The sequence below is a fragment of the Mustela nigripes genome, chromosome 14 (genome assembly GCF_022355385.1).
Source record: "Mustela nigripes isolate SB6536 chromosome 14, MUSNIG.SB6536, whole genome shotgun sequence".
Classification (NCBI taxonomy): domain Eukaryota; kingdom Metazoa; phylum Chordata; class Mammalia; order Carnivora; family Mustelidae; genus Mustela; species Mustela nigripes.
Window position 1 is genome coordinate 62,294,080 of NC_081570.1, and position 27,992 is coordinate 62,322,071.

Sequence of the window (27,992 nt, forward strand, 5' to 3'; positions counted from 1 at the left end):
TGCCCAGAAGCCTCTAAAAATGATCATTTCCTCCACTGATGTAGAGATAGGGGCTCTTAGATCAAGATTAGTATTTTGAAAACCTGATTGAGAGCCGAGCGGACTGATTAGGCGAGGGTGGGTGAAACGACCGCACAAACGCCCGCGCCCCCGCCCTACTTCCCCCAAACAGCTCCAGCTCTCTCCGGATCTCCAAATGACCGGAGCGATTAATTCTCCCGGAGAGTAGCCAAGCAGTACCCCAGATTCATTTTGCAGACCCTAATGAATAGTAACTAAATCTGAACTGGGTCTTTATTTTTAATTCCACTTTCAATTTTGTTCTCTACGAACACCCTGATAGAGCCAATGTTCTGACGACTCTTTCCATTCGGAAGAGCCATCTCGAGGCTGATGCTATTTCATGGAAAATGCATTAGGTGGATTTCCCCCCAAATACTAATTTTTGCACTTGATGAAAAACTCAAGACTTTCTGTTCTCCACGCACAGGTTAGCTTTTCGAGGAGAAGTAGGTCCGCCCCAAGCCTTCAGTTCTGTAAGAGGGCACAGATCCCAGCGTCCTCTACCTCACAACTCATAAATTTAAGCGAGATCTCCCAGAAAGGACCGGAAGGGGGATGGCTAATATTAACGTGTCCGCAGTTAAGGAAAAGGAACACAATGGCAATAGGAAAATGCTCTAGGGACCCTCGTGTTTATGGGAGAAAAATGTACTTGAGGTAAAACTAAATTTGCAGTCCTTGCTCAGTCCTGGGTTATATAATCTCACTTCATTACAGGAAAGGCTACCTAGCTCTGCCTACTGCCCCTACTCTGTTCTGCTATTGAGGTATCTGCCTGAGAGCCATCTTACTCTTCTAGACAAACGAGGCAAGGAGATAAGAATATCTGATTATAGATAGATAAGTAGATACACAGATACATATATCCATCTAACTGGAGCAACATCACATGATTTTACTAAAGGCCTTTAGGAAACAGAGACTTCCAAGTGTTCTTAAGCTACGTTTTGCTTTGTTTCGTTTCTTTAAAAAAAAAGAATTGGAAATAAAATATTGTTAAATGGTCTCTAACTAAATTCCACTTTACACACTAAATAATGAAGTAAAATTTGCACAACCAAGAAACTTCTTTAGCAAACATACCCTCCAATCCTAATCAAAATTAGGTATTCTGCGAACACCGCCCCCCTCCACAAACCCACAGCCAACATTTGAGGCAGGAACTGGTCCCTTCTAGGGCTTAAATTTTGTCTAGGACAAGATGAAAGAGCAATACTATTAGCAACATACTTTTGTCTTTCTTGTAGCCTTGATTTCAAATCTAGTCGCAAATCATAAGCTTTTGTGCTGCTCAGATGTTCCTTCTTTATCTTAATGAGAAAACTTTTCGCAAAGGGAGCGCGAACCACTAGATAAGTCAGCCCCGAGGCTGCCAGGGAGAGGTTGAGTTCCCGGCTAGACCCAGAGCTGCGTGTTTCAGGAGAATGACTAAAAAGTTTAAGTCACTTAGACCTCCGCTTCCCCTTCTGCTTGCTGCGGAAAGAGATGTAACCTGAATCTTTGTTTAGGTTTTGGTTGGAGAGCGAGAATTAAAAAGCCAGGGCAAATGCAGAGAGCAGATTTTTTTTTTTAAGTCAAAAGTTAACAGGCCATTCCCAGTGTTGCCCCCCCCCCCCCTTAATACTAAATCTGGAGTAAGTTGGCTTGCTCTGATAAAGATCTTAACATGTACAGAAGGCGGGTTTTCCTTAAGGAGGTGAGGCTATTCCTCCAGGAGAAGACTCCCCCCCACCGCACACACACCCCCTTCCCTCCCTTTATGTAAGGTTCCACCCTCTGGAAAACAAAACTTTTTTTTTTTTTCTTTTCCTGGAGGGACAGACCTCAGTGAAGTTGGGATAAGAATCTTAAGAACAGTCCACCAGAGTGGTAACAGCCACAGCGGCCTCTTTGGACGAAGACTTGCTTGTAGCATTCCTGCTCTTCTCGGTGTCAGCTTTTATTAGTGCTTTGGGGCGGGGGAGGGGGGGAGATCGGCAGACACGGACGGCCGCTGACCCTGGAGTTGGTATGTGATAAGCAGCCCTAGCAGTGCCATGTATTGGAAAAGCGATCAGATGTTTGTGTGTAAACTAGAAGAAAAGGACGTGCCGGAGCTGGCAGTTCCCACTGAGAAGGTGAGCGAGCAGACGCCTGGCCAGACCAGCTGAATTGCAGTTCCCTTGAAACGCGAGCTGTTTGGGCTCCTAAACGAGGTTCAGAAATTACCTGTAACGGCCTCATCTTCAGACTTGGCTTTTTTTTTTTTTTTTTTTTTTTTTTTTTTTTTTTTTTTATTACGTAGTAGCGTTAGTAATCATTGCCTCCCCTCCCCACAAGCTCACATAACCTGAGGCATGGAGACTGTAATTTGGGAGACGAAGCCTCAAGCCTAAGGCGTTCTCGGGTACATGTGAGTCGTGCTTTTGTTCTATTTGCCGTGGTGATCGTGGCGGTGGGAAGAGCGAGTCGGGAGGTCGGGGCGGCTGTCCGGGTGGGATCAGAGTCTTGGCTCTTTGCGTCCAGCCGGCCGCGGGCGTTTGCCAGCGCACAGGCTCGCAGCTGGGCGACCCGCCGCGCCGCGGGCCCACGAGGAAAGAGAGTCGTGGCTCCTGGAAGGCCTTGGGGGAATCCCAGGGCGCGAGATTTTACTTAAAATACCCGCCCCCCCCCCCCCCCAAAAGTCAAAACCCAGGACCAGTGAGTCACACCTTTCCTAGAGTAGATGGGGAAAACTGACAAGCGCTCACCTCTCTCTGGAGGCCCGTTGGTGTCTCGCGTTTTAAGTTTGAAAATCATCTGTAGCCTGTTTGAGCTCCTCAGAGGGCCCCGCCTTGGGAACCGCTGACTTTGTCGGACTCTGGCGGGGAATACCCAGCGAACGCGGGACTTCTCTGCTTAAACTTGCTTTGTGTCTGAGAGGATGCGGCCTCTGAGCGGCGGCGCTGGGTCCGCACTAGGGAGCGCACCCGAGGGTCCCCACTGAGGGCCGGGCAGGGAGCGGGGGGCTCTCGGGTTTGGACTGTATCTTGCCTGGCGCAGCCGGAAGGAGGGAGGTGAAAAGTCAGAATCGCAGGTGTGGGTCGCCTGAGTTCCGCATCCCCTCCCCCAAACTGGAGTTTTCCTGAACGAAGGCAGAAAAAGCCTGCAGAGGCTGCGTTTTCGTTTAAGAACAAAACTCCAGCAAAGGCTTGGAAACACTTGAGTAATGCGCGCTGTTGCTTTAAAACATTTTGACCGAGGTTGGGTGAGTTTTAATGGCACAAATTAAATTCAGCTGGATATTTTCCATTATTCGTCCCGCTTTTCGCGCTGGTTAAAAATAATCCTTTAGTAGCTCAAATGTTGACTTACTGAGCAATAAGTGGCAATTTACACCTTAAAGAAACGAGTGTAAATCACTCGCAGCTCTAATTGCTGTAAGTTTACGAAAGAGCTGCTGGCTTGGTGTAATCTGAAGCATTTTCATTCAAATTGTCATCGGAACAAACACCAGGCTTCTTAAATCCCGCTGTAATTAGCTTTCAAGTATCCTATTAAACCTCTTCACCTTTCGGGCTATCCAATTCAAAAAGCCCCCTTTTAAAAATATATATGTGTCTTGCTCTTTTAATTGAGGTTATTAAAGAAATCAAGTTTCTTCCCCCACCCCCTCCTCAATCCTCTTTTCTTCTCTCCCACCCCCCCCCCCCCCCCCCCTTTGCCCCCGCTTTAGCCTGGTGATCCCCGCTCCGCCGTGATTGACGTCTAGAAAGAAAATGCTTTGTGCTGGGATGATTGTTATTAACTTGTTACCCCCGGCAGGGGGGCGGGGAACCGACTTGCTCCGGTGAGCGCTAGGGACCTGCGGCCCCGAGAGCGCCGGAGCGCGCCGGGGGAGCCCTCAGCGCTGCGGTGGCAGCCTTGCCGCGCGCTCCGTCAACGCCGCGGCGCCCCACGTCTGACAAGAGAGGCTGCGCTCCCGCGGGTTTACCCGCGCGCTGCGTTCCTGGAGCCCTGACGGTGCACGCGCGGCCGGTAGCGCTGGGGGCCTTCATTAGCCCACTCCGCGTGCCGGAAGCCGCGGCTCCGGGCTGAGCGTGCCGGCTCTGAACTTCTGCTCTCCGTTTTCCCCCTTTCCCCCTCCTCCCACCCCGCAGTGCCAGGGGCTCATGTCGGAGGAGTGCGGGCGGATTGCAGCCCTGGCGGCCGGGAGGACTCGGAAAGGCGCCGGGGAAGAGGGACTGGTGAGTGGGGAGGGATATGGCTTTTGGCAAGACTGGACGTGTGGAGACGGCCCAGAACCAAGGGCCGCTATTCCCGCGCTCCTTCCAGGGCCCAGCTGGCCCCTTGGGGAGCGGGTGGAAGGAGGGCCTGGGGCAGGGCGGGGTGGAAAGCTGAACCGGCGCGACGGGCGGCGCGGGGCTGTAAAGCTCCCTGGGTCCTTGAGGTCAGGGGTCGACAGCCCCAGCGGGTGCGTGGCAGGAGCTTGTGGGGAGAGAGCGGGGAGCGAGAACTCAAGAACTGAGGGTGGCCCGGGAAAAAGGAGGGGTAGGGTGGGGGAGCTCCGGGAGTTCGGTAGGATGAGGAGAGGAGGAGGGGTCTAGAACCGCCCGCGACTGTGCCTCCCGGCTTCTTTCAGGTGAGCCCCGAGGGAGCGGGGGACGAGGACTCCTGCTCCTCCTCGGCCCCGCTGTCCCCGTCGTCTTCGCCCCGGTCCATGGCCTCGGGCTCTGTCTGCCCCCCTGGCAAGTGTGTGTGCAACAGCTGCGGCCTGGAGATCGTGGACAAGTACCTTCTCAAGGTAGGGGGAGCGGTGAGGCCCAAGGGGAGCGGGAACTCTGGGAAAAGAGAAAAGTTTTCCCCCTCTTTTCAATTTCAAGTTCTCGTGCAGGTTGTAGGCTTTCTCAGCAAAGCAGCCCAGTCCAGGGCAAGTCGAAAGAGCGGGAGAAGAAATCCTAGACTCTTCCACATTGCTGCAAAACAACTTATGCATATGACACGTCGTGCTCTAGAAGTGCCCGTACGCCGGGCTGGTTGTACTAGCGTCAGCCACCGACTTGTAGGGGAGCAAAAGTGGGTAATCCTTTTATTCACTTTTGAAACAGGGTCCTGCCTGATTATTTTTACCGAGACTGGGTTGTCCCTCCACCCCCAACAACACCCCTACACCTGCCTGCTTCTAAGAGTTTCTGGTTAGTATATGTTGGTTGATTCCCCTTTGCAGTGTCTCCTTTGTTAAGGACTCTGGTAAAGTGTCTTTTCTGGACAGAGCCTTTACATAGTTTTATATTTAGTAGCAGTCGCTTGAGACTTTTTCAAAGTAAAAGATTGTAGGAGCATTTTCAGTACCTCCTTCCTGTTACTAGTATTTGGAGGCCACCCAATGCTTTTTTAATGTCCCTTCCAGTGCTTGTTAAAAAAAAAAAAAAAAAAAAAAAAAAAAAAAAAAAGGTGGTTAAACCCCCCCCCCCCCCCCCCCCCCCCCCCCCCCCCCCAAAAAAAGAAAGGATGCACGCAGGAGAGAAAGAAGGCAGGAAGGGAAACCAAAAGAAAGATAGATGGATAGATGAATGCATGGGATGAAGTGCTAGTTTGAGAATTTGATGGTCTTAATTTGTTTCACTTCTCTCAAAATATTGTGCAGGGATTTTGAAGTAGAAATTCTGGCAGTCCACAGTTAACTATATCATTGAGAGCAGGGTCATGGTCCCTTGTGTCTTAATTCTAATACCATGGGTTTTTCAACTTCAACAGCTCTTTAAAACCACTATTTAAAATAATGATCTCTCATACACTGAATTAGTAGCAAACCAGTTCACTTTCTATTCCCTCCTCATCAATCTCCCTCCACCCCCTTACCCCATTTTTTCAGAAGGATTAATTATGGAGAGTAGGAGTTCAAAAAGCAAGTTACTGGGTTTCTTCAAATTTCTACCTCAATGTAGAAAGCTATTTAAAATGTAAGGTGGAAATAATAAGTTATAGATACAACCCAGATAAATCACCAAAAGAAGTATTGGTGAAAAATTGAAATTAAATTAAGTTTATTTGGGGATTGAGTCTTAAAGCTAGCAAATTAACATGGCTCTCCCTTTAAATCTACATTAAGATACTCTTTTTCACTGTTTCTAGACCTGAGCCTTTTTAGATATCTCAAAATCATCTTTTGGACCAAAACTAGTTTGTTATTTTCAATGAGCCCTCTCAATAATAAACATAATATTTAAGAGTGTTTCTGAATGGGTCTATAAAGACTTTAATACTTCATACCAGAGAGGATTTAGGAAAAAAGGGCATTATAAAGTGACTCTTAACACACCTTTGAAATAGATATTGTTGCTAATATTCACTTTTATATGTTAAAAATACATTTCTTTATTATATTTACTTGTGTTACATAAAATACCTAAGTTATCTAAATATCTTACATAAAACTTTTTGTTGTAGGACTGTTGTCCTCCCAGTGAAGTCTTCTATGTACAGGCTTATTCTATCCCTTTTTGTACCTATTAGTATCTTAGTTCTAACGAAAGTTTGACATTATATGATTATTGAGTTCTTTTTTTTTTTTTAATTTGGGTACTTATTCTAAAAGAGTAGTTTAAATTCAATTTGAGTCACTGGTGAAAAATAATTGCTAGACTTAGTAGAGTATTTGAGGGTACAACTATTTTCTATGGAAAATATAGAAATCATTTAATATAGAAAAACATCATCTCATGAGGTGAGTAAAATGGAGTTAAAACAAAAAAGTAGGAGAGGAATTAGATGTGTCTTTTGCCTCCTCTAATATTTTAGTGCCCTGTTGTTTGGATGGTTTTTCGGGCTTGGTCTCATATACATATACAGATTGGATCAATAACAGCCATCAGGAAAGTTTGATATTCTCTAGAATTTTCTCTTTACCTTACTTTCTTCCCTGGAAAAGAAATTGAAAATGAAAATTTTTTTTTCTTTTTTAAATAAACTTTAAAGAAAGGTGGTAAACCAGGCATTAGGTTTGGCATTAGGGAGTTAGAAGATAGCCATGACTCTGCTCTGTAGCCTGAATCTACACTTGCTTGGGGAGAGGGGGAGAAAAGCGAGCCTGGATAAGATCAAAAACATAGACGTCCCTAAACATTGGAGTGCTAAAGGAAGCCTGTATTTTTAAACTTTAATTGTCCCATGTTAGGAAAGAATACAAGGAAAATACATATTTATTTCTAGGATAGTATTAACCATTGTTAATATTTTTTATTCTGACTTCCTCTGTTTGCTTGTTTGTATATTCCAAGTTTTCTTATGTAGTAAGCATGTAATCCCAGACCAAAACTTAATATTTAAAAAATTTTCATCAAAATGTTACTCTTCATTAATGCCTTGGAAAGAGGCCTATAACTACAATTAGTAGCAAGTGAAACTTTTCCTTCAGCTTCAAAGGACTTTTTATATTTTGTATCACAAACATTTTGGAAAAAAAATTTTGAACAGTAGTGCTAATCTGATAGAATCATTGGACAGATAGGATTTTTGCTACACTATTTCATAATAAAGATTATTTCACAATTTCCCCTTTTCACAATTTCCTAATTACTATTTAAGATATTAGATCCATTTGTAGGGTGTAACTAGTGTTTTTACATCATTGCTGTTCTTTTACATGAAATGAAATTATAGTTAATTGATTAAACATAAACCCAATTCTTGTGTCCATTTAACAAGAGCAAATGCTGGAAGCCTCTGCTATAAGCAAGTTCAATCTAATATATATACATCTTCATTCTTGAGGGATGAAGTTGTGGTGCTTATAGTATTACAGCAACAGTTTGAGGTGAGGGTTATTAAGATTTGTTTCCTGAATTGACAATATTTCATGTGCTTATTTAGAAAATATAAAGTGGTATGATTTATTAGACACTATGTTGTGCCTTACTCCTTGAAGTATAAATGGCAAACAATATTTGGGTGCCTTTTTAGAACCACTTATCATCAGATTAATTTTTTTGTCCAGTAGCCAAATCATTAGTTAGGATTCCAATAATTCATTCCTTGAGTTTATTATTTAATGTTAGAAGGTATCCAGGATTTCTGCCAGATCAACATTTAAATCTACCTTAGCAATTTCTCTTTGTTAAGGGAAATGTTGCCTGCCTTCTTTATAAGGGTAAGTATCTTACAAAGCTTCTTTTCTAATTTTCTTTCTCTCTCACTTCAACTACTGCACCAAATATAATTGTTTGGCCAAAAAATACATTGAGATGTTGTGTGGCTTGACTTCTTTTGCTCTCAGGTTTCCTGGTGAAAAGAATTTGGCAAAAGAAAAAATAAAACAAGCCTGTATGTAGGACTTTAAAGTGACCCAAATTTTCCGTGTTCATAGAAGTTCGACTTCAATAAGAAAAAAGGAAAAAAAAAGTACACGCCCTGAATTCTTCAAAGGAATAAAGAATTTAACACAGTGTAAAATATGTTATTGTGATTTTTCTGGTTGGGGTCTGAAAGAGAATACATTTAGACACATGTTTGTGTAAATGACACCTTTTAGGTAGAAGCATTGAAGAGCATATGTTAAAATATCAAGAAGTCAGTTTTTAAAATTGCTTACTGCACAAAACCAATGGATGATACTGTGAGTGTGGTATTAAAATTGTTTCTTACCCTTCCCCTTTTTCCTTTACAGGTGAATGACCTGTGCTGGCATGTTCGGTGTCTCTCATGCAGTGTCTGCAGGACCTCCTTAGGAAGGCATACCAGCTGTTATATTAAAGACAAAGACATTTTCTGCAAACTTGATTATTTCAGGTAAACTGTGAAACATTTTTTTAGTAGACATTCCAAGATAATACAAAAGAGAGTTTTGTAAACAAGCTTTCTTGTCCGGTTTTATGTATCCGGTTTTTTGTAACCAGTTTTTCTTATATAATGGATTTCAAAATGAGAATACCTCACATTTTTGAGGTCTAACTTCTCTCACAACAAATAAAAAATAATGTTTGTGTGTTTTAAGAATTCTGTATACAAAAACTAATTTAAAATAATTATTTCCTCTTTGGGAATGAAAGGTTTAGATATTAAAAACAGGGAAACTTCTCCTTGCTGTGCATAGGTAAAGTATAAAATGTAAGATGACTTATTGTGACAAAGTCCGTGATGTGCAGGTGATGCTAAGGTGAAATGAAATAATTATGGTTGGAAAAAAATGAAGGTTTTGTTAAGTGTTTACCAGTTTTTAAGAATGATCCCAGTTATACCTTTAAAATAACAGCAGTTTGGAGACTGTGATAAACCTATAATTTAGAGGATTTCAGTATCAGAAATATACCAAGTCTGATTATTCTGTCTAAAAATCCTGTTTCTTTTTATCTGTTCTTTGATCTTTGTTTTTTGAGATTGTATTTGCCTAAGATATTAAATGTAACATTTTTTTCTAAGATCTCTTTATAAATTATTGAAATGCACAGTTTCTTGTAGGATATAATTCAGTTCTTAATGGATAGCTGTGTAGAAATTGAAATTATTCCTAAGCATGACTTTTTAAAATTACCATATATTTTTTCTTTATTTGAATTTCCAAATGAAGAAAACTGTTCATCGTGAAATTGGGAAATTAATGCTATATAATGAAGTTTGTAATACTAATTATGTTTATACTCAGTTTCAAAAACTGGTTTCAGAGAGTTTAGTGACTGAATAAAATTGCTAATTAAAAACACTTCATAAAACCCAGATGCTTTATTTTATGAAGTCAAAGAATTTTATAATTACCAAAAACATATATTTCTCATCAGGTTTACTCTCCATTTCCTCAAAAATCATAGCAATCTACCTCCTCTTTGACTTAAGATATGCAAATCTTAATTTTTTCATGATAATTTAAAGCTTTTTGAAAGGTTTAGTTTCAGCAAGTTATTGAAAGTCTCGTTCTTCTGGATTTTTTTATACTTCATATTATATTCTGAAATTTAGTTTTAGGATTCACTTTTTCAGATTAACTTAAACAAAACTGGCAATACCTCTAAAGATAGGCTAATGAATAGAAACAGAATATCTTGTTTGATGTGGATATGAAGGCCATGACTGTGATTATGATAGGAGACATAGCAAAGAATGTCCAGTTACTCAGACCAGGAGAAAAAAGAAATAGTTCCATCTGGCATTCTGTTAGAGTTAACCTGCATTTAATGTCTAGGTAGGTCTCTGAAAGTTTTAGGTATTTCTCCCCTTCTTGTGACTAGCAGTACGATAGCTTATTCACCAATGGAAACATGTCTGAGTTTTCATTCCTCACTCTCAGGGTGAACAGTTTGTTCTACCCATTGTTTGATAATGTCAATTCTAAATGTTTAAATATTTTAACTTAAAAAATGATATTTAAAACCTTTCTGAATTATCTCAATTTAGTTTTAGGAAGTCATTATATTTTCATTGTATGTTTTTGCACTTTTAGGTTTCAGTCCGGAGTATATGTGTGTTTGTATCTTGAATCTCTAGGTAATTTATAAATGCATTGATAATTTGTTACAAACGAGGTATTGAAACTCATAGCACATTTATTTTAAAAGAAAAAAATCCGGTCTTCCTTTAAAGTAATGAGAAGCTTTTGTTTTATAAACAGATTTGAACTATGGCCCTATCTCAAGTCTTGATTGCTTCCCATATTGACTTAAAGAAAAATAACTGGTTCCTGTTTCGTTTTCAAAAGATGTAAACACTTAAACTTATCCAATAAGTAATACAGTGTATTAGTTTACTCAGGCTGATGAATATCTCCCCAAATAGTAAAATCTTCACCTCCTGCTCTTCTATTTATGTAGAAGGTATGGAACTCGCTGCTCTCGTTGTGGGAGGCACATCCATTCTACTGACTGGGTCCGGAGGGCCAAGGGGAATGTCTATCACTTGGCATGCTTTGCCTGCTTTTCTTGCAAAAGGCAGCTTTCTACGGGAGAGGAGTTTGCTTTGGTGGAAGAGAAAGTCCTCTGCAGAGTGCATTATGACTGTATGCTGGATAATTTAAAAAGAGAAGTGGAAAATGGTAAATATACACTTAAAATACTTTGGAGTCTTTTGGGACAGTGAATACAGGGAATAAAATTATTTTTCCTAAGGTCATTTTAGTGTATTATTTTGTGCAGTGTAATTGTGGTAAAACTCATTAAGCATTCTCCTGTTAGTGATGATCTCCATGTGTTTATATGCAGGAAAAGTCATAGCATGTGGATTAGCCTTGTACCATATTCTCAGGCAGCAGCCTTGAATTTAAGGCTGTTTTGCTTTCATAGCCAGTTGTTTTCCTGGATTTGCCTTTTAAGCATGAACCTTAAATGTGTGTTCTCCTAACTTTTTGTGCTTTTGAGTAATTATACAAGCCTGTATATTATTTCCACAGAATATTTTAGTGTGTTTTAAAACTTAACTGACAGATTTGGACAATCTACAATTTCACACAAAGCCAAGAAATGCAAGAAACATATTATTGTTTGATCAGTGGACCCATTTGAGTTACCAACATGTATGCTGTTTTTTTAAATACAGGCAATGGGATTAGTGTTGAAGGTGCCCTCCTCACAGAGCAAGATGTTAATCATCCAAAACCAGCAAAAAGAGCTCGGACCAGCTTTACAGCAGATCAGCTCCAGGTAGACATAACAATGAATTTATGATTTTTCAAGTCTCTCCTGACCATAACAAACAAACAACAAAAACATAATTTTGATAACTTTAATTTCATATAAACACCCCCCCCCAGTTCTCCTCTCCCCTCCCCAAAATGCCCAAAACAATTTCCTGCTGCCTAAGAACATTTTCATGTTTTCAAAAAGATCAGCCTGTGCTTTTAATGAATACTAACTTGGTGAATGTATGAAAACATATTTATAGCTCTAAAATGTTTGTCAATATTTCCAGAGTCCTGACCTGGTATGAACTAGTCATTCAAGCTTTATTTCCCTCGGTTTTATTGGCATTAACGTCAAAGTACAAACAAAATATTGATCGGTCCTGACTTCCTGATAAAATCAGTTTAGCCCAGGCATCTATTTACATTACTACATACAATGGGGATAGAAGACAAAATATTTTAAGACTATTAACAGAAAGAGACATACAGTATGTGGGCCTATGAAACACTAATGTGTTCACCTTTTTAACAAATTACAATGAGCCTTTTAATGGCTAAGTTTATAGAGCTTTCTGAATAGGAGAGAATTAAATATGCCTTATAATAAAATTACAACAGGAATCTAGTTATTGACTAACTCTACAACCAATAAGCCTATACTTGTTTTTAAAAGGTATAGAGGGAGCTAATTCTATAGTTTGATGTTGAAGGTTGATTATGTCCCCTGAAAAAGGAGAGATTATTTCAGTTTATAATTGTTATAAGTTCAATTCATGTCAACTATAAAAAAAATTAAATATAATTGTTATAAGATCAATTCAAGTCGACTGTCAAAAAAAATTAAATAATTACTCCTTACTTTAAGTCTACACATATGATGATTCTTTCCAGAATTTTTTCAGATAAAGAAATCACGTTTCCTAAAACAGTAATGTGGATGAGGTATTTGTTTTATGGTAAGGTAAAGTAACATTTATTGAGTGCCTACCATGCACTACTGGGTGCTTTACACATAGGATATATCTTAGCTCAAACTTTAAAGGATATTTATACAGCATTAACAATGGCGCAAAAGTAATATTCTGAAAGTCACCTATGGTATCTAAGACTTGTCAGTGTTTAAGATGAACACAGTAAAGGAGTTTCAAGAGAGAACTTTTATTTGGGGAGTGGTTAGGAAAGAATCCTTCATGTGATACAAGTATTTCAAGGGAACTTAGATCACATAAAACCCTAAAATGGGAGATATGAATACCGGTGGAAGACCGGGCAGCAAAATATGCAGTAGCTAAAAGATGTCGGAGTTAAAATAGAATTTCTAATATAAATATATTGTTTTTTACAATGGGCTGTTTCCATAAAGGACTGGCTATAATTTTAATAATTATAAGGCTGACAATGAAAGTTTATATGAAATTAAGCTTATTAAAATTAGAATAGTGAAAACTATAATTTCATATAGGAAAATAATTACAGGTACTAATGAAATAAAGAGAGAATAATATTTGTGAAGGTTTTTGTGTGTCAAGTCCTATGCCAGACATTTATCTACATTCTCTCCTTTAATTCTTAACAATAATTCCTTGATGTAGGTAGCCTCATCCAAGAAGTGCAGGAACTCCCTTAAAGGCAGACTACCAAGGGAATGACAGAGAAGAGATTTGGAAACTTCCCCAATCCTCTGGTCTTTTCATTTTTCTTGACCACCAGACCATGAGTGGAATAAAAGCTCCACTTAATGGCAGCAGCAGCTAAAACAAGAATGAGATTCCTAAATCTTGTGGATAGCCTTATAGTTTTAAATTGCGAACATACCTAAGCTATTTGCATCATCATATCCATTATTATATGAAAATGTGATCTCACTCATTAGTTTTTAAAGATGTATAGTGGAACCATAGGTTTTAAAAAATGAAAATAAAAAAACAAAAATGGAAGTGATATGCTTTCAAAGCACATACTCATTTTTTCAATATTTATTAGTATCTGTCTTTTGCCAGGGACAGCTGAAACAAATGAGACACAATCTTTGTCCTCAAGTGGTTCCTTATACCTTAAGAATCTGGAAAACATAGTTGTAAATTTTTAAAAAACTTAAATCGTTATATTTTGCTAGAACCTCTAATAAATCACATAATGTACATTCATTGTCAAATTGTCCTTTCTGAAAACTGAACATACTCAAGTAGTGCTTGAATTCAGCAAAATAATAAAATATTATAGGTGATCAATAAGTCAAAACTATTCATAAAGTACTGCTTTGGACAGAGGAGAGTTAACATGGGAAGAATAAACAAGATAATTTGCCAAAATTATTTAGAAATTTACGGGAAGAAAAATTAGTTTAAGGCTCACAACAGAGTAACATTTTGTGTTGGCAAGAGTATCTCAAATATTGTCCCATTTGTAGAAATGGTATTTAAGAAGTTCCTGCCAATATTGTGGTTTGCTTATTGTAGTTGGAAGCTCTTGCTCAATGATGATGAATATAAAACATGCCAAGGTTATCACCTATTTTAATCTACTTTCAGAATGACTTGGTCAGCTGCTACTATGCAAATACCTGTCATTTCTGAGAATTCCTGGCCTTAAAATGATGAGTGTCTACAAAGGCTCATTCCTTGATCATGTTAAAAAAGCCTTCAGAAAAGAAGTGGGCTGGGTTTCAACATCATTAGTGACTGGAGAATAATGAAATTAAGTAGCAATTAAAAGGCTTTTTGTGTGTGTGTATGAGATTAAACATTGATAAAAGCACATCTTTCCCCTTAGCATATACCAATTCTAAACCATCACTATTCATTTAAGTTTTGCTTTATTCCTTATGAGAAATTGCTTTATTACGTATAACTTGGTTTCATTATTAAATTTGTGAATTTGAAATATATTTGTGAAAAAGCATGCTGGTTTTTTTGTTTCATAAATTATCAATAATGGCCTAATAAGCAAATCCTTAAATATCTGTTTAGCTTTTCCTCTTGAAAAATTAAAAAAACAAAGACCATTAATTTGCTCATTCTTTTTCTCTTTGGGATATTACATGCTCAGCTACATAGGAACACAACTATTTGTACATGACAATATTGAAGTAACGCATTTGGAATAAGAAAGGAAGAATGAGGTGAACTGAGTGAAATTATAAACTCTTAGGCCAGTTCTGCCCATTTTTTAAAGTAAAAATACACATGCTATTTACAGTAAGTGTGTGAACAAATATGGTTGGACAGGAAGCCAGGAATACCTTATTCTTTTTTCCCTTTTTTTTCTTTTTTTTTTTTTTTAATGGAGAGTTCTCATTCCCCCTAAAACCTTTAGCATTTCTTAAACCTGTGTAGTTACTATAATGCTTTTCAGCTTTAATCATGGTGAGAAATGTAAATGTAATTCTTTAAATTACGAACTGACTTTCCTCAGTGTATATGATGTTCTGCATAAGCACTGTTCCTCTCTAGCGCATGTGTTCATTTATCTAATCTTAACTTTATAAAGTAGGTGCCACTGAGTATCTTCATTGTGTAGATAGGGAAACTGAGGAAACTCACAAAGAGGATAAGTTATTTGCCCACAGACTTATGGATGTCAAATATCAGGGCCAAGACTTGCTTAGGAAGATCAGGTCCTAGTTGAGTTCTTAATTCCTATACTAAACTCATTCACGTAACAACAATTTAATGATATCTAATGATGTGATCAGTTAAAATAACTTCAAATAATGTGAAATTCTCTGAAGACAGTGGTTTGGTATGGGGAGAGAGAAAAGCTTTAGCTGGTGGGGGCCAGGGGAGTTCTCTCTAAGGGTAAACTTTGGAGTTGAGATCTGCAGGAATACCTTATTCCAGAAGTCACTAATTAGAGAAAACTTAACTGAAAAAGAGAATTTGTAAACTTCATAAATTTCCTGGAACAACATTGGTCTTTTTCTCCACACTATCTTCAACTTTTCCTTGAATTGTCAGGGTTCGTTGTGTTACAAACCCTTCAGCACATACTGTGTGATAGGAAAGTGTATTAGCTCCTGGGGATATGAAGAATAAGACATTCCCTTTGTCCTCAGGAAGCTTACTTTGCTTATGAGAGCTAGACTTGCCATTAGTTATTTAGCTGCTGTGATATGTGCAGTGGCAGAAGCATATGAGAAGCATGTGAACAATGCAATAATTTTGCCTATGGAAAATGGTGTTGAGGCCCGTGGTAGCTTGCAGTCTTTGGGTAGATTGGTTAACCCCATCGCACAATTATGTTGGATGACAGGCTCTGCTCTCCCATTTTTTGTAATACTTTCTTCATATATTATTCTACTTCCCTCAGTTGATTGACTTTTAAGTAATAAAATTCAAATATCCGTCTTAATTCTCATGATTTCCTCTTCAGAAAGAATCCAAAACCCTTGGCTTAAGCTTATTCTGGTACTCGCTCACGCTCTGTACTTCTCCCCTTTACCTTGTATTGTAGTTATTGGCATGTCCACATCTTTGTCTCAGAAAGTTGAGACCACGGACATATCACTGTGTCTCATGACACTTAGCACAGTGATTCTAATCCAAAGGGTCATATCATATCACCTGAGAGCTTTTTCAATATATAGATGTTTAGATCCCAGGAAATTCTTATTCAGTGGGCTGATTGATATCCTTTTTTAAGATCCCTGATACTTTTTTGCATAGAGCGAGTGCAAATGCTGTAGTTAATGTTGGAGTTATTACAATTAAATGGAATCCATCCATACTATTTGCTGACTGAGAAAAATTGTAATCTGGGTCTGTTTAGCTTTGTAGAGGTTGGAGAAAAATTTGATAGGATTTTTGTGTTTTTAAGTTTTCTAATACAAAAAATTTTTAACAAAATGGAAGAAATAGTAAATGGACTTACCATTTATTCATTTCATTTGCGCATAGAAGAATGGAAGAGCAAAATTGAGAGACAAGTTTTATGTTGAAATGGATTTTTTTTCTTACAGATCTCCATGTAGTGACTTGTTTGTAAATTTGCAACATATGCTTTCTTTTCATTTATGTGTATTCACCCATTTTTATTTTCAACTCATAAAATACAAGTATCTTATTTTCTTATGCATGTCTTATCTCTCGGGTCATCAATGCAGAAGATTGAGTTTCTTATATTTAGCTATTTACTACTTTTTTTTTTTTTTAAACAGGTTATGCAAGCACAATTTGCTCAGGACAACAACCCAGATGCACAGACCCTTCAGAAACTGGCAGAAAGGACAGGCTTGAGCAGACGTGTGATACAGGTGATTATTTTAAAGGTTAATCAAGAGATACTAAACAATCTATTCTAGGTCGTTATGAATGTTCAGTGTGTGTATATGTGTGTGTGTTTGCAGAAATATCAAAGCATTAGCTTCCCATTTTAGGTCTCTTTTACACTCTATGTCAATTTTTTTTTACACCTGATAATTAGCCTGTTTGATCTGAGCTATCAGTTGCTAAATGACTTTGTGTACAAGTTACTTCATTCTGTGCTCGGAGCAACCCTAAGATACTCAAGCTGAAAAACACAACTGTGGTTCCAAGCTAGATCTGGTTCTGAAGCCAGTAATTTTTTCCCCCACTTTTCTGTGATTGTATATGTGAGTGAGTGAGTGTGTGAGTGTGTGTGTGTGTGTAGGGGGGCTTGATCCAGGTAGAGGAAATCGTGTGAACAAAGCTAGGGAAGGATGAATTAGAGCAAATTCATCGAAATGTTAATTTTATATCTGCAAATTGTGAGAGTTGAAATTGTTGGAGCTAAACTAACTAATAGGGACATGTGACTATAGATGAGTTCTGTCTTGAGCAGGAGAAAGCCATGGTAGCTGATGGCAGTAGATGGCAAGAATTAGGGTTGAAAGAGGCTAGATTAGAGATTCAGATTTGTTGGGATGCCCTGCAAAGGAGTGATATTTTTAGAAGAGATTTAAATGGGGGTAGTGACCTGAAATTCATTGAGAAACATTTTATTGCATGCATGCTGGTGGCAGACAGACAAGAAGAGGACCTGGACACTATAAATGAGGAGGGAGAGAGAAGTGAAGGATGACTCTTAAATTTGAAGTCAGAGTCTCCATAGGAATAGTGCTATTGACAGGAATATTCAAGTCAAAAAGGTGGTTTGGTAATTGGGAGGGAGATGAATTTTCTTTTAGGTCTGTCTTGGACAGTTGGGCATATAAGTACATTTTTTTTTTTAAAGATTTTATTTACTTATTTGACAGACAGAGATCACAAGTAGGCAGAAAGGCAGGCAGAGAGAGAGAGGAGGAAGCAGGCTTCCCGCTGAGCAGAGAGCCCGACGTGGGGCTCTATCCCAGGACTCTGGGATCATGACCTGAGCCAAAGGCAGAGGCCTCAACCCACTGAGCCACCCAGGCGCCCCTATAAGCACATATTTTAAAAGATGAAGAGGACTCCTACAAAAAGATCCAATGCCATGAAATTGGGTAAGATCCTTTGGAATGAGATCATAGACAGTAAAAAAAGGAAGAATGGACTTTAGAGAGAGGAGGGTAAGTGATGCTATTAGGAAGGGACATAGTAACAGGTGGGATTAAGGAATGAGTAAGGTAGGAAACATAGAAGCCAAAGGAATGTGTCCCAAGATGGGGCTGGCCAGCTGTCTCAAGATCTTATAGAGAAGTCAGGGAAATGGAAGATAATTATAAATAACATTCAGGGTTCAGAACTGTTTCCAGAATTAAGGAAAGTAAACATAACCAGCAAGATGAAATTTAGGTGAGGGGGGCAGGTAAAATCCAACATTGTTTATATGTTTTACTTCTTGAATTGGGTGGCTGATATTTTTAAATGGGGTGCTCATTCTTTTTTTTTTTTTTTTTTTTAAGATTTTATTTATTTATTTGACAGAGAGAAATCACAAGCAGGCAGAGAGGCAGGCAGAGAGAGAAAGGAGGAAGCAGGCTCCCCGGGAGCTGAGCAGAGAGCCTGGCGCAGGGCTCGATCCCAGGGCCCTGAGATCATGACCTGAGCCGAAGGCAGCGGCTTAACCCACTGAGCCACCCAGGCGCCCTTGGGGTGCTCATTCTTCATTCATTGTTATTAAGCCTGAAATATTTTGTAGTTAAATCATCTATACAAAAAATCTGATTGGGAAAGACCTGGTGGTGCTATAGCTTCTCTAAAGACTTAGATTCCAGTAGACTGGACTGACTACAGTGTAATGAGGTTCTCTGAGGAGTTCTCAGTGCTTTTCAAATGTTCAGGATACTGTGTTTATTTCAGAGTACCAAATTTTTAAAAAGGGTCTAACAAGAAACCAACCCAAACAGACTGCTTCCTTTAGAGACAAGTTAATAAGTCATGAAAGAATTAGAAATCATACGCTAATATTAACAGCAATAGGAATATTTCTCAGGAGATGAGAAAGTAAGAGAAGGAATGGTATAAACAGAAAAAGTATCTTTAAATATATATGGAAGGCTCTCCTGCAGATAGTAGAATCATGTCTTTGCAGGGGAATGAAGGAAAAGGCAGATTTCACTCGTGATGAAGAATTTTCTCAGCATGAAAGTCTACAAAAATGACATGGGCTGCCATTGGAGGTAGTGAGTTTCCAAGCCTAGAAATGGAGCTTCCTTTGTTGAGGTCGTACAGACTCAGTGGGCTGAGGGTTCCTTCTAATCCAAGAGTCTATACTTTTAATGACAATGACTACTCCAGCTAAGTCAATTCATGACTATTATGTTTTAGATTATTTTGAAATTGGAAATAAAAGAAAATGAAGGATTTTCTGAGAGCTTTTCTTATTATCTGAAGAAGTAAGGCCCCCAGACAATGTCACAGAATTTCCAAGTATTTAGCTCACCAGTATCATGGGCAAGTTATCTTGATTCCAAGTACTAGAACTTGAAGAATATATTGTTAGACGGTGGTTTTTAATATGTGAGGATTAAATTAACTATTTTAGATAGGATAGCAAAGGATGGAGTACTAGCATGCAAAAATATGTTATGTGTGTGTGTGTGTTTATTTCCATGTTTTCATTATCCTAAAAATTCTGTAATGAATATCACTGTATGTACACCTTGCTCCCTTGTTGCTTAGTTTTCATATGATAAATTTCTAAAAGTGGGGTTGTTGAGTCAAAAGATAAAACATTTTTAAGGCCTTTAACTGACTAACTGATAGTACAAAAATTACTATCCTGGAAGTTCATACTTGCTTATGTAGCTCCTGGCAGAATAAGCCGGTTCTCTTTCACCAACCCATGCAAATCCTGAATTCAGTCATTCTTTTACATTCCTCCCAGTTTTGGTAGAAAATAGTTTTTATTTATATTTCTTTGAGTATCAGTGACCTTTATAACATGTTTGTTTATTTTGTAATTTTAAAAATTGTATGTTTTTAGTCCACTTTTCTATTGGGTGGTTCCTTTTCTCTCCATCTTACTGATTTTTATTCTAGTTATCATGTTAAACCTCCATAGTTCAACAGTTTCTTTTTCATTTATTTATTTATTTAAGTTTAGAGAGAGAGGAGGAAAGAGCAGAGGGGAAGGAGAGGGAGGGGAAAGAATCTCAGGCAGACTTCTCCCTGAGTGCGCAGCTCCACGTGAGGGTCAGTCTCACAACCCTGAGACCATGATCTGAACCAAAAGCAAGGGTCAAAGGCTTAAGCCACTGAGCCACCCAGGAGCTCCAAAAGTTTTATATTTTTACATATTCAAATCTCTCAGTATTTTTTTCTTTTAGCTTTGGCTTCTCCACCTGTAGGGTTTATCAATATTGACTGTTGTTTCCCTTAAATATTTATGGTTCCAATTACATACATCTAATCTTTAAGTTATCTGGAATTGAACATTTGGTTATTATTAAGGTAAGAATTTTACCACTTTTTCCCCCCCTCACAAATGATTAGCCAGTTTCTCTAAATCAATGTTATGCCATGCTTTTCCAACAATTTAAACTTCCATCTTTTTTCTACATTAAAGTCTGATATTTGGCTCCTTGGGCTTTTTCAGAGATCCATCTTATGGATTAGTCTTTTCTTTTCCAGAATGTCCATATAGCCTGCTCTTAGCTTATATAGTATACAATTTAGAACTCAAAAAATTTTTAAATATGTTGCTCAGAAGAAATTTTAACTCTTGGAAGTTTGCAAAACAGAAGAATTTTAAGTCAGTGAGGAGGATCAAAATGACTTGTATATGAATTCTGAAGTTGAGATGCCCCCAAGCCAGAAGTTATTTTCTGATGGTCTGGAATTGTCAACTATATTTTTCTGTGCTAGTTACATGACATTTTGTGTTTATAAACCTCTCTCTACTTGATTACCTGTTGATGATCTTTCCAAGGAGCTATTTGAATCAGAATTAAGGTAGTTTTTCTGCTGATATGTCATGCCTTTTTCATATTATTTCCAAAGTCTGGATTTTTTTTTAAACGACTGAGTAGGTTCCACCCAGGATATAATTTATTGGACACATAAGATACTTTAGAGAAACTCTGGGAACCATAGTGCCGTGTCCATTAGGTTATATGTGGCCCATTGGGGTGCATCTCTTCTGGGTACTGTTGGGGAAAATGCTGGTGGCAGTAGTTCTCTTTTACAAGTTGGAGAACATGTGAGTATATCTTCTTGACTGGGTGAGCGACAGTAGTGATGCCCGTTATTAAGGAGCCTGTGGAAGAACTGTGACTGAACACTTTGGGTTCGGTGTCTGTGTAAGTATCCAAGAGTCTAATACTCCAGAAATGGAAGAGAGGGCTGTGACTTCCCACTGCTTTTCCTTGATATATGCCTATGTCTTGTTCCTGAAACATTCCTCAGGTGTCACCTTCCATCCATCTGCCCAGGGCCGCATACCCTTTTACCTGATCACTTTTTATTACTTTAGTTTTAACCCTTAGAGTTTGTACTTTGTCAGTCTTCTGTTTTTGGGTCCTCAGGGCAGGATGTGTCTTTGAAATCAGGTCAGCTTTTTTGTATAAAACTTTTTGCAGATTCTTTCTACTATTCAGCCCTGATTCCCTTGTGCCATCGGATAACTTCCTACCAGCCTTGGGCAGAGATTTATGCCCCTGATCTCTCCCTGGCCTTCTCCCCTGACACTAAAATGTTATCTTTATCTCCTTAAACTTTTTATTCCTTCACTTCTCTTTCTCCTCATGACAGACTTCTTTGGAGTGATAGAAAGTAAGTGCTATGATATTTTCATAGAGTAACCCTCTATAGTCAAGTTTTCTCTAACAACAGGGAGTCAAAACACAGGTAAATTAATTACTGGGAGCATTCTGGGCAGTCTAGATTCATTCATCCTGACCCGGATGCAAAACTATGCTTGCCCTGAATTTGTTTCCTTTATTTCTGTGACAGAGTAGACAACAGGATGATTAGCTCTTTACATTTTGTGAACTGTTTCACTAGTGGATGTGTTTGTATTTTATTCTGCTTAAATATTACTCATTTTTTCTTATTACAAGCCTGACCTTAACATACTTCGTAGGGAATAGTCTGTGCACTAAGAGAAATTGAACTCAGCAGGCTAAAATGTGATTGGAATAACTGAATCAAGAGGTTTGTAGAAAGCTTTAAGTTCTCAGTGGGGATATTAGTCATTTGGAAAGGGATTTGAAATAAGTCCAGCAGGTGTCTAAGAATACGTTTAGTTGGGTTTCTTATTGTTGTTGTTGTTAAGTTCTGATTTAAAGGGATTTTTTCTCTTTTTCTTTTTGTCCCAAATGCCAGTAGTGAAAGCCAAGGAAACGTCTCTGGAATTCTTGAACTTCTTCTCTCCCTTTTTATTTTGGAAGATGCTGGTGTAGTATAGAATTGGCTTTTAAGTAAATCACCAGATGGTCATTATATGAGCAAAGAAAATGACCATTGATATTTATGCAAATGTTTCTCTTCTGCCTACAGAACTGTTTAGAAAGCTTGTTTATAGATTTATACCGTGGTTATCTGGTAGAGAAATTGAGGATACATTTCTTTGTAAGCTAAGTTGATAATATACTCAGAAGTTGACATGTGATGTACCTCCATTGCTTTTCTCCTCTCTCAGGTGTGGTTTCAGAATTGTCGAGCACGCCATAAGAAACACGTCAGTCCTAATCACTCCTCCTCTGCCCCAGTCACAGCAGTCCCGCCCTCCAGGCTATCTCCACCCATGTTAGAAGAAATGGCTTATTCTGCCTATGTGCCCCAAGATGGGACGATGCTAACTGCGCTGCATAGTTACATGGATGGTAGGTATCCCGACCTTTAACAGCTGTTGCTCAGGCACAGTAACGGTTAACTGCTATCATTAGCTGATCGATAGGAGGCACATTTTGAAATATTACCTCAGTCGTAGCTGAAAAATTGGGGGGGGGGTGCAGGAGAGAGCAGAAATGTCCAAACATTCTTATTTCTGTGACTACATTTGTAGGGACAAATTTAACAACCCACTTCACAGCTAAAATACAAATATTGATAATACAGTGCTTGATTTTTTTATTTAGAAAAAAACTTTCTTTGTTGTTTTCACCCAATAGTTAAATAATTTATTTTCCTGTGGCCAGAGAAAGTATTCACACACATAGTTTTACTCATTTATTCATTTATTTAAATTCAATTAATTAACATACAGTATTATTAGTTTCAGAGATAGAGTTCAGTTTTGCATATAATATCCAGTGCCCATTACATCACATGTCCTCCTTAATGTCCATGACCCAGTTACCCATCCCTCTACCCACCTGCCCTCCAGCAACCCTCCTTTTGCTTCCTATGATTAAGTCTCTTACAGTTTGTCTTCCTCTCTGATTTCATCTTTTATTTTTTTCCTCTCTTCCCCTATGATCCTCTATTTTGTTTCTTAAATTCCACATATGAGGGATCATATGATGATTGTCTTTCTCTGATTGACTTATTTCACTCAGCATAATACCCTGTAGGTCCACCCATGTTGTTGCAAGTGGCACACTCAGAATTTTAGATCAGAGTTAGTATACTGAGTTTTGTTCAACTTTTTTACTGAAGTAAAACATACATATACATACACAGCAAGTATCCAGCTGGATGAATTATTAAAGTGAACATATCCATGTAAATACCAGATGAAGTAGTAGAGCATACTTAACACCCAGAAACCTCTCTTATGCCCCCTTCCAATTATTATCCTCTTCCTCCAGAGTATCATTGCCTTGACTTCTAAAATAATGTTTTAGTTGTGCCTGTTTTCGAGCTTTATATAAACTGAACCGTATAGAATGTATTCTTGTGTATCTCACTTCTTTCAACTACATTGTTTGTGAGATTCACTTGTATTTGTTGCAAGAATCCGTGATTTTATTGTTCTATTGAATTCCACTGTGGTAATGTACCACAATTTAACCATTTTGTGGTAGATAACATTTGTGATTGAGCATGTTTAGGCTTTTATGACTATGCTGCTATGGACTTCATTGTACATGCCTTTCGGTGTACATTAATTCACACTTCTGTTTGGTATGCACCTGGGTGTGGAACTTAGGGTAATAGGCTACCCATACTCAACTTCAGCTGATCCTGCCAGTTTCCCATAGTGGCTGACCCAGTTTACACTGGGACCAGCACTGTGTGAGAGTTCAAGGTGCTCCACATCCTTGCCAACACTTGGTATGGTGTGACTTCTTAATTTTAACCAAGTTGATGGTGGGGTAGTGCTCATTATTTTAGTTTTCTTTTCCCTCATGACTGATGAGATTGAGCATGTTTCCACTGGGCATTTGTAAACCCTGTGTGTGCATGTGTGTGTGTGAAGAGCCTTTTCATGTCTTTTGCCTGTTGGTTTATTGGCTTGTCCATTTTGATTTTTTCTTGATTTCTTAGTTCTCACTAAATTTGCATATAGAAAAGCTTTTTGATGGCATCCCCTCCTATTTATTGGCTTGCCTTTTTCTACTCTCTTAAGGGTATGTTTTGTTGAGCACAAGTTCCTAATTTTAATGTAGTTCATTTCATCAATTTTTTTTTTTCCTTCATGGACAGTGCTTTCTTTGTAACCTATTAAAGAAATTGGTTCGCCTCAAAGATAGTGAACATATTCCTCTAATGTTATCTTCTTGACACTTATCTTACCTTTGACATTTAGAGTTATACTCCATCTGGAATTGAATTTTTATGTGTAGTATGAAATAGGAAGTAAAACTCTTTTGTTATATTGATAAAAAATACCAATTTCCCAACTGTTTTGTAGTGACACATTTCTCATAAATCAACTGTTCATATAATGTAGGTGTTAATTTCTATACATTCTATTTTATTGGACTATATATTTTCATATTGAAAATATCTTATTCTTGCTCTTTTGAAAGTAAATGTTGTTTTATCCCAGGTTTTCTCTTTGTGTTTGGTCTTCGTTTTATTATAATGATATGCTTCTTGAGTATGTTTGATGTATTTCATTATGGAAATGTCTGTTTTTGTCTCTTCAGATATTGTTTCTGCTCTTTATGAAAAAATTCTGCATTTTCCAGTTTTTGACCTTCCATGCTTTCATCTAGGTATTTTCTTCTGACCTATCTCCAGGTCACTAAGTCTCTAATATGGTATAAAACTCACCCACTAAGTTCTTAATTTCAGTTATTGTGTCTTCAGTGTTAGAACTTCCATTACATTCTTTTACATAGTTTTCACCTTTTTATTGAAATCTTCTATTTTTGCCGCTTTATTCCTTAATAAAATTGTTATATTAATTAGTTAAAGTTTATGTCTAATAGCTCCAATATCTGGATCTCTTGGTTTTCAGTCAAGTCATGTCTTCTTCTTTACCTTTTTATTTTTTTATTGCACTTCAGATGTTGGATTGGGTATGAAAAACTAGAAATAATTTGAAGCTTTGGATTCAAATTTGGATTGATCCTCCACCAGAGAGGATTTGGTTTTGCCTCTGGCAGGAATTTAGGTTAGGGTAAGATCAACTTAATCCAATGAGCATCAGTCTTCATGAAGGCTGGTATATTTCTGGGTCACTAATTGGATTTTGCCTTTGGGGATCCCAGACAAAGCTTTCATTTTGTTGTGTTTTTTTCCTGTTGTTTTAAACTGGTCCTTCTCTTCAGTGGTCTCTGATCTTTCATGTTTATTCCCCATCACCCAGCCAATCTAACTCCTGAGAGTCTGCTCAAATTCTCAGCCTCTCAGACATCCCTTTTCTTTTAAAATTGTCACTAAATTTGGGGGGGTGGATGGTGGAAAGTTGCCTCATTTTATTTCCCTTCTCTTTTGGGACTTGCTTTGTAATTTTTCATTATCTTGGTATCTTTCAGATGCCTTCCAACAGATTTTTAAAAATTTTGGCCGGCTTCCTAGTTGCTCTCAGAGGGAGGTTTGGTTTGAAGTGTCATAGACCTTGCAGAGAATGGAAACTTCATTTAAAGTTTTGGTTAAATAAAAAACCAGAACCTATACCATTGTTGCTATTATACTAGCGTTAAAATTGTGTGTGTTCACATGAATGACTATAGTGTTGCCCGAGTCAAATGCGCTTTGATGTATATTTGGGAAAGAGGTGGTTAAGCATTCATAAAGGAAAATTGTGTGGGGGGGGAATCATCCTATAGACATTTTTATATGGAAGACAGCAGCATCTCTGCAGACAAAGCTTTTATGTTTTCTAACTGCAGGGTAAAGTGCAGTGAATGGGGTATGGATGGAGGACATTAAAGTGTCAAAAGCTTGTGGCCCCAAAAAAGGTTTTGGGGGTAAGCTATTCCTGGATTCTCATTTAATACTGTACTCACTATGCTGAATAAGTTAATGTTTCTGCTGAGGTTAGTGGAATGAGTGTAGCTTGGTGCCCTCAGCTATAATGAGTAATGAAATCACATTGCCTTGGATTGTTTTTGTTTGTTTTTAAATCAGTTTTATTCACTCTACAAAACTGATTCACAAATTTCTTTCTATTTTATAGCTCATTCACCAACAACTCTTGGACTCCAGCCTTTGTTACCCCATTCAATGACACAACTGCCAATAAGTCATACCTAATTCCTTTTTTCAGGGATAGAAATGATTAAGGATATAATCTTGTCATTTATTATGTATAAAATACCATTGAAAAGATATTAATGTTAATTTTTTATTTAACACTCAAAGCATTTTCAACATCACTTTGCTAACCAGGTATGTATCTATAGTTGGCCTGCAAGACACTTTTATTGAGTCTTCATTTTTTTGTAAAATTTATGTTTACAAGAAGAAAATAAATCAGAACTTTTTTTTGTATTGTCTGGAAATAGTTCACGCTAGTGTGTATCTGTTAATTTATTTGTCATCAAAAGAGCACTTTGCCTAAAAGAAAGGACTGACAAGTGTGCAAAATGTTTACAATCCTTTGTGAAATCGTAGTTTATCATTAGTTTGTATCTGTAAGTTATTGTTATAAATACTACCTGTATTTTTTGTTATATACAACTTTATACTTTGAAGCTTGTATCTGTGAATTCGCAACTGAAATTTATTTTGCCAATGTTTTCTGAATGAATAGAATAAAGCTTTTGTTGTAGCATGCCATGCAAACACATTATTGTGTTTGTGGTTGATGAATTATGGCTGTAAATAACACTATAGTTTAATAAGCCCACCACTCTAAGTTTATTAAACATTTTCCATTCTTGTGAAAGTTTCAACCAATCTGTCCTTTTGTGTGTGTGTTTTCAGCATTAAGTTGACATTAGTCTCAAATATCACAACTCTTAACTTTAGAAAGTCATTTTGTTTTGAGCTGTGTTTTGAGTACATTTTAATACGAAACTTATTTGTAGATGATTGCACTTAACAAAAGAACACATGAAAACATCTAATCAGGCAAATTATCCCTTTCAAACTAGCTAATAAAATTAATGTGAAAGAAAAGAGCACTCTTCAAAACTACCTTTTTGGGTATCCCAAGTCAGAAATGAAATATGGGTCATGAGAATATATTCTTGAGGGGTGAAAAAGGAGAACTAAAAGTATTTGGAATTTATGAGCAATGTTTCTAGAGCAGACTCTTTACTTTTTCTTCCTAGTGAACACTCTTTAGGGATTGTGATTCTGAGAGCTGAAATCTAAACCCCAGGACTTTATCATATGTAGCCGTGGACGCTTATCTTGGAATTACAAAAGTAAGTGGTGCCACCCTCACTAATTTTTGGATTTAAAGAACTTAATCAGTACTCACTTCTTGTTTTTCATAGACCAGTAAGGGGGAAAAAGGTAATTGCGGAAAAAAAAATCTTAAGAATCTTAAGTTTAAGTCTTTGTTTAACTTAGCAGATTCACATCTGGCTGAGGACTGGAAGTAATAGTGGAGTATTTGTAATTCTATTCTAGTAATCATAAATGCAACCAGAAAGCAATCACGTGGGTGTAAGGAACTCACTATCTGCCTCAAACCAGAGGCA

General features: G+C 38.0%; 1 protein-coding gene across 4 annotated transcripts; it reads left to right on the plus strand.

Annotated features, from left to right (window-relative positions):
• The first annotated feature begins 1,888 nt into the window (after nt 1-1,888).
• LHX8 (LIM homeobox 8) lies at nt 1,889-27,692 on the plus strand. 4 transcript variants are annotated; one of them, XR_009399723.1, is made up of 10 exons: nt 1,889-2,180; nt 4,182-4,268; nt 4,664-4,825; nt 8,687-8,808; nt 10,821-11,041; nt 11,542-11,645; nt 16,782-16,877; nt 22,646-22,829; nt 26,519-26,730; nt 27,618-27,690. XR_009399723.1 is itself a non-coding variant. In XM_059376879.1 (10 exons), the coding sequence occupies exons 3-10, from the start codon at nt 4,194-4,196 to the stop codon at nt 26,593-26,595; spliced, it is 1,041 nt and encodes a 346-aa protein (XP_059232862.1). In that variant the 5' UTR covers nt 2,095-2,180; nt 2,383-2,455; nt 4,182-4,193; the 3' UTR covers nt 26,596-27,181. The 4 variants fall into 4 exon arrangements, 3 of the variants coding, with proteins under 3 accessions (XP_059232861.1, XP_059232860.1, XP_059232862.1); XM_059376879.1 differs by lacking the exon at nt 27,618-27,690 and adding an exon at nt 2,383-2,455 and having other exon boundaries at nt 2,095-2,180; nt 26,519-27,181; XM_059376878.1 differs by lacking the exon at nt 26,519-26,730 and having other exon boundaries at nt 27,618-27,692.
• The last annotated feature ends 300 nt before the right edge of the window (nt 27,693-27,992 follow it).

Coding starts and splice junctions, on each gene's coding strand:
- LHX8 (XM_059376877.1), top strand. CDS start 2,100: ATGTATTGGAAAAGCGATCAGATGTTTGTGTGTAAACTAGAAGAAAAG. Junction 2,181..4,181: donor TGGCAGTTCCCACTGAGAAG/GTGAGCGAGCAG, acceptor CCCACCCCGCAG/TGCCAGGGGCTCATGTCGGA. Junction 11,042..11,541: donor AAAAAGAGAAGTGGAAAATG/GTAAATATACAC, acceptor TTTTAAATACAG/GCAATGGGATTAGTGTTGAA.